We start from the raw sequence: 12,816 nt of genomic DNA, 5'->3' as shown, positions 1-12,816 counted from the left end.
ACTTTTACAGTGCTGATGGGACAGCATTCTCTACTGGACCTGAAGGCAGCAGCATAACTTAGGGGGGTATGTAGAGAAGGCAGCTTGATTCACACTGCTCTGTCCTACAACAGAGAAGAATGGTCAGAAATCTGGTATGATGGCCCCTGACATCATCTGCTGACTTGGGTGACCACTTCACTCAGCCTAACAAGGCACCAGAAACTGCAAAAGTGAGCAAAGAGAGGCCTATGGGCTGAAAGTTTCTTGCCTAAACAAACCCTATGAAATTCATGGGTTAAGCTGCCTGTCCTGCAGCCAGTCACTCACAATCACAAGGTTCAATACCAGCCAGGGGCACCAAGGTCGATTCAGCCTGGCATCCTTCCGTAGGTGGCTAAAATGAGTAACCAGATTGTTGGGGGCAATTAGCTTACACGCTGTAAACCGTTTAGGGAGTGCTTAAATGCGCTGATAAGCAATATGGAAATGTACTTGCTATTGCTACATTGACAGGCAACTTGAAGGGACATACAGTTCAGTGATGGACAAAGTATACCCATGAACTATATGCATAACTCAAGCCCATTTTTGCAGCCCCCTACCTTTAACATTTTTAAATTGATGTTGCAGTTTGCGACTGATATTTGGGGTGTGGGTGTGTGTGACCACACCAATCACACTGGAGCCTAAAAAAACCCTTTTTTTGGATCATAAGTCCTCATCACCTCAGCACGTTCCCTGCAGGCCAGGAAGATTCTGGGAGCTGTAGCCTAAAAACGATTATTTCCAAGCTCTGATCAACACCACAGTAATAGTCAGATCATCTTTAATTCAGGCTGCAGTTGTATAGACCCTGCTGAGCTCAATGAGTTTTATGTCTAAGCAGATAGATCTAAGACTGCACAGATAAAATGTAATTGCTAGTGTACCTAGATACCCTGAGTCATACCCAGCACATATGAGCACATATGCAACTAAATATAGGTAGGAATTTTAAAGGTTACGTCTTCCACATTGAAATCTCCAATTATTACCAATATGTCTGGAGGGAAATACAGTACATTATGAGGAATGATACATCATATGTAATCTCAAATGAATTACTGTAACTTTAATGCTCCTCCTTTCATTACAACTTATTCTAATATCCACTTAAGTCAACAAAGTATGACCTTGATGTGATGAAAGATGAATGTTCAAATGTTATTTTAATCTAATTTTCCCTACATGTGGCTTCAGTTATTTTTCTCTATTTAAGTAATTTTTTAAAAAAAATCATAGATGTTTTAATAAAAATATATTTTACACTGATTCTGTGAATTTCTACTCAGCAGTTAAGTGTCACTGAGCTCAAGTGGGGCATATTCTATTGTGTGTAGGATTACAGCCTTAGTTCTAAACATGCTGTTTTAAACTCCATTGTTATGCACCACCTTGGGCTTTTTCACTGATGGTTGTATACAACTATATGAAACAAACTCAATAAAACCAGTTAAGGAATACAGTTTAATGTCTTTTTTTTTAAAAAAAATCACATATAAAATATGATCAGTGTTGTTCTTTCCATTAATTCTTCAGACTCTAAAAATTCAAATCCTGATTTTTAGAATTAAAATTTGTTTGAATATAATGCAAAACTTAACTGCCATTATCTGAGGCAGTTTGAAATGGTGTAGATATGTCTCTCAAGTAGCAAAACGGTCCAACAGCATTGCAGGGGAACAGAGAAGATTACATCCACAAAAAGCCCTTTAGACATCCATTTTCCTCAGACAGCATCTCAGCTGGGTATCCCAAGTTGGTGGTCTTTGGGCCTGCTGGATCCAAGCCTTCCCTAGATAAACCCTCTAGATTGGGTTCCTCAACTACTAGAATCCCCTTACAGTGATTTCACTGTAATTGTTTTATTCTTATAATGAAGGTATGGAGCCTCTATAGGGAACAATGTATCACATCAATGCTCCATCTAGTCCCATCTCTCAGTATTTGACTGTTGATTTGGATTTGCTCTATACTTCTATGATTTTAAAATTCTTCTCCAGCTCCATGTTTTGTCATCTCTCAGGGGATGATCCAAAAAACTGAGCAGGCAAGCTCTACTATTGTGCTAAGACAGAAAAGGGCATGGTCCAGGTGTCAAATGTATTTGTGAAAGGATGTGTATAGTTTGTTTTCAAGTCTAAAAACAATCCTGGAATTCTCCTGAAAGTATTATTATCACTGGACACTAGTTAGACAGGTTCAGGCACTTTGTTTCCAACTGCCATCAAGTCGAATTTGACTTATAACAGTTCTATGAATGAGAGGCCTCCAAGTCACCCTATCATCAACAGCCCTGCTCAGGTCTTGAGGTTCAGGGTCACGGCATTCCTGATTGAAACCATCTGTATTGTGGCCTTCCTCTTTTTCCTACAGCCTTCTTCTTTATCAAACATTATTGTCTTTTCTAGTGAGTCATGTCTTCTTACAATATGTCCCAAGTATGACTTTCTCACTTTAGTCATCTGGTTTCTAAGGAAGTTCAGGCTTGATTTGCTCTAATACCCATTTATAGGTCTGCTTAACAGCCCACAATATTGGCAGAACTCTTCTCCTGCACCACATTTCAAGTGAGTAGATTTTTTTCCTATCATTTTTGTTTTCATTGTGCAGCTTTGAAACACCCTACTGAATCTGATCTGATTCATAGCTCACTCACACTTCTTTCACACTCCAACAACTGCATGTAATAGTCTTGGAAAGAAAGTGCCTAAACCCTATGCACCTCATCTCTAATGAAAACAATGCTTCCACGAGACTTCCAGGAGCACTATTAGCCTTGTAAACAAGACATCATGGGGGGGGGGGGTCCACACATCTTGTTTGCATTACCATCCCCACCAATTTTTGGCACTAAAAATTGTGACAATTGTGACGACAACGGTAGAAAGAGTGATGGAGGGCACACACACACACACCATGGGCTGCCCTAAATTAAGGTATACTCTTTTAGATGCTTCAGTTCATTTGTCACTGCCTTCCCACAGTAAGTAATGACAGGGCTAACACTCAGAGGAACATCCCAGCTGCAAGATTATGAAAAGTGGTTGTGGTGGGAACTTGTAAGATGTCAATCCTGTGGAATATCATAAAGCCATTGGATACTCTAGCCTTAAAAATATTGTTTTCTTTTTCTCTGCAGTTTTCTAAGCCAAAATCTTATTTTCTACAACTATAGCAATATTAAAGCAACAACAGAATTCAATTTAGTATATATCAAACCCTTAATATATTAAACAGAAATTCAATTTAGTACTGTATATATAAAATCCTTAATAAATATATTCATCTGGTTGTCATCTGTGTTACCTATCAGCTTAGATGAGTCTAAACTGCTTCTATGTGTATGTAGCTTATTAAGGAGTTACTCTTTATGAGAATGACACAATTCTAATCAATGTATACCACTATTTTGATTGCAAAAATTAAACAACTATGTTTCCAAATTGCAAACTAAAACTCATGATGGTAAACAGCAGGCCCATGGACAGACAGAAAATGAAAACTAGTTTTTAACAGTGATAGCAAACTCTGTCATTATTTCATAGAAAAGGACAGAACATCTCACCTAAAGAGCTGCTATTTAGGATATTCTCCATATATCTGACCATTGCTTCAACATCACTGTCCTGTGAACAGAAGGAAAAGAAAAGGTAAATCACCTATTTCAACAGATCTCATGGTTTTGGGAACACTGCCATTTGTTACAGTATATAAGTCAGCAATATGAGGTAAGAGGCAAATGTTAGAATTATCAGAAACCACAATTCATACTTGTAATTTTTTTCAATAAAGGACATCAGTATAACAACATAGGAATCATCATTCTCAGTCCAACCATTAGGGAAGCTGAAATAATAATCTTCTAGCTTATTAAGTTGCTGTAACAAGGAGTCTTGTGGCACGGTATTATATGAAAGAATTAAATATCTACCTGCCCCCACACAAAATTCTATTCCTGTAATATTACACTATATCATTTGATATTGCTTTCATTATAGGATTCTCTTTCCTGTTAGCCATTCTGAGCTTCCGTAATAGAAGAAAAGCAAGACAGAAATGTTTTTAAATAGCTATGTAAGTAGAAGGAATAAATGAATAAAGCAGTTTAAAATCCCATTGATTTCAGTGAAAGGTATTTAAGAATTTCCTTAAGTTTTCTACTGAAAATGGATAAAATAATACAAAATGAATAAAATAATTCAAAATTATGCTTGTTTTCTTTTGGTTTTCTATTATTCTGCAATCCCTGGCTCTTTAATATCAATCAATACAAGCAATATAAAATCATGCTGTACTGAGGAGAACCAGGATCAGTTAATTAAACCAAAGCATTTTCTAACTTCTCAGGGCCTTCGGTCTCAGATTGTCTTGTCCAGATGATGCAAATCCGTAGTCCTGGGCTAGGCCAGGATCAGGCAGAATGGATGGATATGTGGTCTGATTCAGGGGCCTTAACTGTCTTAAACAACCAGCTAGTTGCCACAGAGTTGCTAGGAAACTCTGCTGCAATAGGCAACAGACAGTCCTGTTTCCCTGTACCAGCCTCACCATCACATCTGCTCCATCGCGGCATGTGATGTCGGATCAGGGCACCTGGACATGTGGGTGTAGCCAGGAGCCCTCACTCCACCTTATGGGTCGCAATAGGGGTCTTCTTGGCAGACAAAATGGTAAGGCAGGTACAGAGTGCACAGCAGTAGGAGGTCCATGGTGGCAAGTAAACACCTGCCCATCCCCATGCCAGCCTGGGGAATAACTCAAGTCAGAACCAGGAGCAGAATGCCCATGTGCTTAGGGCCTGCAAAATGAAATTAAGAATCTCCTTCTGTGTGTATGTTTATACAGTTGGTCCTCCTTATTCCAAAAAAAAAGTATAAATTTCAAATCACAAACTTTGATTTTTCCATTTTATATATGGGACACTATTTTACTATGCCACTGTATTCAATGGGACTTGAGCATTTACGGATTTTGTTATCCATGGCAGGTCTTGGAACCAAACCCTAGCAGAGAGCAAAGGCTCACTTTCACCAACTCAGTATGTGTTTCATTTTAATTAACACAAACTTACCAGTTCAATTAAAAAAGAAAATCAATGGTCAACATATACTAAGGGCCTGTTTAGACAATCATGTGAACTGAGTTGAACTCACTATAGCCTCTACATTTTTATGTATTCAAAGGATTGATATGAAGCTAAAGGGAAAAGAAGAAAAACCATCAATCCCTAGGAAGATCAAAGGTTCTTAATCTACCACAGTTTCACCAGAGTAGACAGAATGCTGTCCACCCTGAGTAAACGGCAGCTATGAAAAGACCAATTTGTAAACTGTTATTTAAAACACACACACACACACACTAAAGCATTAAGAATTTCTTCTGAGCAATGGTAAATTTGGGGCCAAGTGAGAATATTTTCAATTTAGAAAATTAAATCTAAGGACTAGATCAGTAAGGATGATTAGACATTAAGGGAAACAGGATGAAAGATGCTGAGGTAAGGAAAAAAAGGCTGTCTTGCTTTACTAACATAAGGCTGTAAATGTGCCAATGTATGTTGTTATTTGAGTATATAGCTGCTTCATCCATTAATGACACCAAAATTTATGTGTGTGCACTGGGTGAAACACAAACAAGCACAAATAATGGGATCACATTCTGACACAGGTGGCAATAAAACAACTTCCATTTGCTCTATGTTTTTCTTGTCACAGAAACATGAACCACAAAGATATGACAAATTATCATGCTGCCCAAAGCAGATTGCCAGTCTTGAGTTTACTCTGTATTGTTAAAAAATATTGCTTAAGCCCTCTAAAAGGCTGTATATTACTACAAATGAGTGGTTTCCTTTATACAGTTGGCTCTCCATATTCATGGATTCAACCATCCATGGCTTAAAAATATCCCATCCTCCCCCCAAAAATGCCAAAAAGCAAATCTTGATTTTTAAGTGACTCCAATTTACAACTTCGTTGTATATAATGGGATTTGAGCATCCATAGATTTTGGTATCCAGGGCAGAGCAGTGAGGAAGGTCTTGGAACCAACTCCCAGAAGATACCATGGCCGTTTGGGAACCTAAGGAAAACTTTGAATTATCTGGATGATGTTGGGAGGAACTCTCAATAAGTTCCAATTAATGTCAGTAGTCATATAATTTATGGCATAGATCACATGATTTTCTAGGTGTTATTTATTCTGTGTACCAGCAGCACTCCAAACTTAACACTTTTTGTCTGAAGAATTATAGTCCTGATAGCAAGATACTACAGTCAAATCTAGATTCAATTATCATTTCAATATGTTGTTTGTTTGTTTTAACACATAAAAAGAGAAACTGTTCCATTTTTACTGATCATGAGATTATAGTTAATAAGCTTCTTATCTATTTCAGCCATGTTAATATGATGAAACTGCTATCTGTTTTCTCCAGTAAGGTGGTGTAGGCTATATTTCAGAGGAAGGGACTGGCAAATCACCTCTGAATATGCCTTGACTGAAAAACCTCATGCAATTCATGGTTCACCATAAGTTGACAGACAACTTGAAGACATACATAACACACACACATTAACAAGTGCTCTCCTCTGCTCCCAGCTTTCCTTGGAATATAGACTATATATTCTGAAATAGGGAGCACATAATCACTTACTTAGATGGATTTGACAAGTCAAAACAAGAAAATTTATGCAACTAGAGTTTTGAACTACTGCACTATAATCCAACTGTCAACATGGGGAGAGAATGCAGAACCCATTTGTGGCAAAATAATGTCAGCTTCGGAAAGTGACATCAATGATGAAACAGCAGTGCAGATATAGCAGGATGCCACCGCCCAGATGCATCTTGGGTTGAAGCCTCACTCAAGCCAGCACTTTTTCTAAATGGGGGAGCTTCCAACTTCAAAATTTGGCAAGCTGAGTGAGGCTTCGACCTGGGATGAATCCAGGCGGTGGCATCCCAGCTAGATAGGCAGTGATTTGGGTATGATAACATCCGGTGGCATCCCGGATCCCGAATTCAAGCTGGAAGAGGTAAGCCATGTTATTTGTTAATGGGATAAGGTCCATACTCTTAATGGGCTTTTTCAAAAGGTTATTGCATTTTTCCATACTGTTTGCATTTTGTAGTTGCAAAAGTTGTCACACTGTGTTTTTGGAAGAGTAAATGTATACCTGATTTGTTTTACACACAGTGAGTAATGTATTTTCTTCTTCATCATCACTATCTTGTTCTTCATCTTCTTCCTCTTCTTCAACCCCCACCTCCTCTTCCTGATCTTCACTTGTTTCTGAACACGAATCAAATACGTCATTATAATATTCTTCTGCAATAAGTGGATCTTCTGGGATTTCTGGAACAAAACAGGAGCAGTTTATGAACTACATTTTGCTCAATCATTGTTAACTATGCTTTGTAGGTCAATGGTGGTTTGGCCTTAATGGCCTTAGTGCTTCAGTTCTCATAAGCTGGACTATGACTTAGGTTTGCCTTAGAGTGTGCATAAATTGGCAACAACTTGAAGGCACACAACAAATATATGTATGATTTCAATAACATAAATAAAACCACACTTGCTGAGATCAAAGCAACAACCCTGCAATAATTTGTATGGGGGGAGATATTTCACAGGAGAATATGTCCTGTGGTGCTTGCAATTCAATGTCTTCTTCTTTCAATTAATCTGACTCCAATTAAGAACTGACATACAAGCGAGTGTACCATTGCAACTGTTCAACTTAACTGAGTGATCAGTTCCTTGCACTAAGATCACAGCAAGCAATCCAATTCAAGGCAAACAAGATGGTAAAATGATATTGTTGGAGGAAAAGGTGCATTTGGAATATGGCATGGCATCAACCCTGAGCATACTTGGGAAATGGAGGGCCCCTAGCTGGTGACAGATGCTAACAACTGGGGTTTGAAAAGCTCAGTCTCAATTTCATTGTGTTTCTCCAAATCCCAGCCACATTCTCATTTCATTCCTTTGTTCATATCAGTCAACTAAACTTTTTTTCCCCTTCTGCATGGAAAAATTGTATTCATTTGCCATAAACGTTTCCCCCCTATGTACACATCTTTGTAAGCATTCCAGTTAGGAGATTCTGAGACTTGTATCAGAGACAGAAAAATAAATTTACAGTTGGCCCTCTATATCCATGGATTTTTGAACCATGGATTTGAGCATCCATAGTTTGAAAATATTCCAAAAATTATAAATTGCAAAAGGCAAAAGTTGGTTTTGCCATTTTATACAAGGGACACCATTTTACTATGCCATTGTATTTAATGGGACTTGAACATTCACGGATTTTGGTATCCACGCAGGGCCTTGGAACCAAACCCCAGTGGATACCAAGGGCGCACTTTACCAAGCTCTGAATGTTACCATTCACTAAAGTATGTTGGTACTTATTTTTCAATTTCTGCATTTTGGCAATTCTCATTTTTAAATGTGTGCATGGTTCTGTATGTATTTAATTCTCCAAAACACATCACAAACCTTGTAAATGTTGGAATTTACAAGGCAAGATGCATGTTATCTTGCAATAAATCTGAGAAAGTGCAGGATGCTACACAGTGCCACCTGGTAGTAAACCCAAAGGTAATTATGAACTAGATTTCAGAGACATAGCCATGTTAGTCTGGAATATCAGATTACAAAAGGATCTTGTAGCACTCTTGAGACTAACTGTATGGAAGGAGTTTTAGCATAAGCTTTCATAGAGGGCCTATACAGACAGGCCAAAATAAAGCTGCTTTGGATCACTTTAGAGGTATGCTGTTTAAATGACACATACATCTTAAGAAGCCAGGAGCTGCATCAATAGTCCTTAGGACTGGAACATGGCTTTGGTGCGGCTTCTGGCCTCTTAGGACGCATGCATCATTTAAACAGCATACCTCCAAACTGACCCAAAGCAGCTTTATATGGGCTCTTGGTCTGCTTCCTGAAAGTGAAGCCATAACTTTTGCATTTCTATGACTATTCATACAGTCTGATTACAAAGGTCCTTCCTAGTCACTCCATACATCTGAGGAAGTAGAACAAGTCTACAAAATCTTATGTTACAACCTCTTTTGCACAGTTAAGTCTCAAAGATCCCTGTGAATGACTAGTACTGGTAGTGAACAATGGACCTACATATGGGGCAGATATCAGTGAGTAGTGAGAGTACGGACCTCCAGTTTGAGGCCAGCACTGTTGGAAATCCCCAAAATGGAACCAAGACACTTATCAAATTAATATTACATTAGTGATGAAAATATTCACATTAAGAAACATAATGTGGGAATTTTAAAAGCCAGAATGAAGTGTCTTTAGGAGAACAGACTGAGTGAGGCTTAGGTAGCATAACCAATGGGAGCGTACAATGGGAGCTACTGTCCAACAGTGTTTGGAGAGCCAAAGGTTCCCCCCATCTCAGATAATATTAATGCTAGTAGCATTTTATAAGAGAATCCTCCATTGCATGAATCTCTGCAAAAAACAATGAAGTACGAACTGTTGAAAGTAGTACTTGCCAAATTACTAGCAGCAGTTTTTATGTGGTACCATCTTTTATAACTATTGAAGTTTTTCCTTTGTGGGAGAAATAGAATCTTTGAAAAATTGCTTTAATTTGCTTCTTCCCTGGAGTTCATTATTAGTTCATTAATGCAGCCATCTGACTTTCACATGCATTTAAGGGCAACAAATTCATTTATTTGCAGCTAGCAAACAAACAAGAAACTAAGAGTGAACACACGAGGGGACAAAACTGTAATAAAAAGTTAATACTTTTAAAAACAAAGTTAGTACTCTTAAGCAAAGAGATAGCAAATCTTTCTCTGCAATTTCATGTCTATTTCCAAGACCATTCCATGGAATAAACATAGACTTTTAAATATAATTGTGTATAACTGTATGACATAGTGCCTTGAGTGTTGGACTATGACTCTGGAGACTAGGGTTCAAGTCCCAATGAGCCATGAAACCCACTTGGTGACCTTTGGTACGTCACACTCTAAGGCATTGCTACAACCATCATATGTGCATGGGGCTGAAAAATGTCTCCACCACTATTGGAACTGACTCCTGATCTAAATATAGTGACATATATAATGCACACACATTCGCAACTAGTCATGAGTTTGCCCATCTTGGCTTGATTCAGAGCTACCTCTGTATTTACAGGTATGGTATTTGCATGCTTTCTTGGTGAGCAGTGACTGTTTTACCAGGAGTCTGAGTGAGGCAGTGCTTGATGTGACAAATTTGCTTCTCTTCCCTTATCCTGGCACTGGAGCGCCCTCACTTAGGCCCCATTCTCACTAGCCCATTTGCTCTGGATAGAACTGGGCAGATCCAGTTGCTCCCCTACCGAATCTGCCTAGAAAGAAGTACTGACTACCCTTTACCTTGATCGATGCAATTTGCCCCTCTGAAGTTCACATTTGCAGTATCGCTTTAAAATGGAGTCACCTTTGTTGTCAATCAAATTCACTTCCGCTTTCGTCAAAGGTGACATATCCTACAATCATTGGCCAATGGAATGGGTGCTTTCCCCCCTCCTTTTTAAAAATAACGGGCAGCAGTGTGTGCATATTCTATCAACTTGTCAAATTTAAAAAACTCCAGGTGTGTGTGTGTGTGTGTGTGTTGTGTATATTTGAGTCATTACAGATTATGGCAACCCTAAAACGATCATGACCGGGGCCAATTCACATTTGCCAGCAGCAGGGAAGAAATGGGTTTTCCTAAAAGACACGGGAAATAATTCACTTTCGGAAAAACCGCTCTAAGGGGGATTTGCCCTGGATTGAGTGTGAAAGACCCTAATTCTGATGTTTTTAAACCAGTGCCAATGGGAACTTCTGACTTTTAATCTGGGTTACAATTTGGTACAAAAGGTAGTCTGAATGGCCCCTTAGAGCTCTCTCCATGAGAAGAAAACTGCAGCTCTGTTGCCACCACCAAATGCCTGTGCTTTTATAAATCTGGCTATGCCACGGTCTGCTCTGGGGATCATCAGAGCTAGCTACTGAGGAGGTTTAGCTGTCACCTCTCCCTTTTACCTCTTCCTTTTGGTCTTGTATACTCTTCCTCTGTCTTCTCCTCCCTGGGAGCATGGGCAGCTGGGGGCTATCATAGTGACAGCCATATCCTCATCTTGCTCCTTCCTTCTTTTCGGGCAGAGAGAGGACACCCACAACCACATTCTCCTTGGGAAACTAATCATATTGTCCTTCTTCAGCAGGGGTGTATGTGTTTCTAACAGTATCATCGCTAAGACAATGTGAAAGGTGACAATTCACTAGTTGCAGGAGAACTGAGCTGCCTCTATTGGTGAGGATGTTGTTGTGTATTTTCAAGACATTTCTGACTTATGGCAACCCTAAGGGGAACCTTATCATGGGGTTTTCTGAGGCTGAGAGTGTGTAATTTGCCTAAGGTCACCTAGTGGATTTCTATGGCTGAGTGGGGGTTAAAATCCTAGTCTCCAGAGTCATAGCCCAACACTTAAAACATTATGCCACACTGGCTCTCTGTGAGAATATAGGTATAACTGATTCCAAATATTCTCTCCTGATTCATAATGTTGGCAGATGTGGGTGAGTAGTGCTGTAAACATACATTAATGTATTTATCCTCCAAAATTCACACAACAGTGATACCTTTTTATTGGGCCAACTAAAATCCTCTTGCCATCCAAGTTGGCATCTCTTTTTGTCTTGCTAATGGGACAGGGCCAGAAGGGAGAGAGGTTGGCCTGCATGAATGCCCCTCCATACCACCTGAATTGAGAACAGCTACAGCTTGACAAAATGCAAAAGGCTTGTGACTAACATCATATTTTTAAAAATATTTTCTTCTCCTGTATAATTTTTAACAACTTTGTCTGATGAAGAAACCAATGGAGCTTTGAAAGCTTGTAACATGTATTTTGTGCATTTTCGTTGGCCCAGTAAATGTATCATTATTTTGTGGATTTTGGATGTTATTGTACTTTACTCCATGGCCAACAAGGATATGTTTTTATCCTCTGAGTCTAACAGTTTGGTTTCACCTGCTCTGTACTTACTCCACTGAGCAGTGATGGCAGGGGACCACTTGTTAATTCAAGACTTCCCTACTGTCTCCTCCCCTGGAAAAGACTAAAACCCCTCACAAAGACAAGGCTTTAGATCTGATTAATCTAACTACATAACAACTAAATAAACATTTGAATGTATCCATTAAGATATGCTAAGTCAGATGCAGTAGATTATTTACAATAACAAGAGTTTACGCAAAAGTAAAAAGTTCATACTAAATCATTTCTACATAAATATCTACAAAGCAACTCTGAAGTTGAGGTCATTTCACTGCAATCTTTGAGAGTTAAACAGAAGCACTAAAATATTCTGAGCCTGTGACAAAATGGCTAGCTTTGGGCATACAGACAGCATGAATATTTTTACATTCTGAGCTGAAAAAGGACATCAAAAATAATGACCCTCAGTTCATAAGGGCTGAGTATTAAGAACCAAGACAAATTTTTAACTGAACCTGATATTTATTAATTCCAGTAGCATCACGATTCTGGGTCATCTTTTAAATCACACATGGGTTCATGGGTTGCCTCAGTAACTGGTGAAGTTACAAAATCATGCTGGTGCATTTTAGCTAGCAATTTGTCGCACAGTCTTGGGGTCAGACATTAAAATATGTCTGTGAATGGGCAAAATGATCCAATACATATAATACAAAATATGTACACACACACACACACACACACACACACACACACACACACACACACACAC

At 38.8% G+C, this 12,816-nt stretch overlaps 1 protein-coding gene across 2 annotated transcripts in view; it reads right to left on the bottom strand.

Moving 5' to 3' along the window:
• NEK11 (NIMA related kinase 11) overlaps positions 1-12,816 on the bottom strand; it is a 109,637-nt gene that overhangs the window by 21,695 nt on the left and 75,126 nt on the right. For both annotated transcript variants that reach the window (XM_042477344.1, XM_042477345.1), the window contains exons 14-15: positions 7,203-7,381; positions 3,590-3,650 (exon numbers count right to left, since the gene is read on the bottom strand). In XM_042477344.1, coding sequence (XP_042333278.1) covers positions 3,590-3,650; positions 7,203-7,381 — 240 coding nt within the window. The remainder of the gene's footprint in view (positions 1-3,589; positions 3,651-7,202; positions 7,382-12,816) is intronic.

Source organism: Sceloporus undulatus, chromosome 6, assembly GCF_019175285.1.
Source record: "Sceloporus undulatus isolate JIND9_A2432 ecotype Alabama chromosome 6, SceUnd_v1.1, whole genome shotgun sequence".
Classification (NCBI taxonomy): domain Eukaryota; kingdom Metazoa; phylum Chordata; class Lepidosauria; order Squamata; family Phrynosomatidae; genus Sceloporus; species Sceloporus undulatus.
Note: the sequence above shows the minus strand (reverse complement) of the source record. Positions and strands in the feature narration are given on the sequence as shown.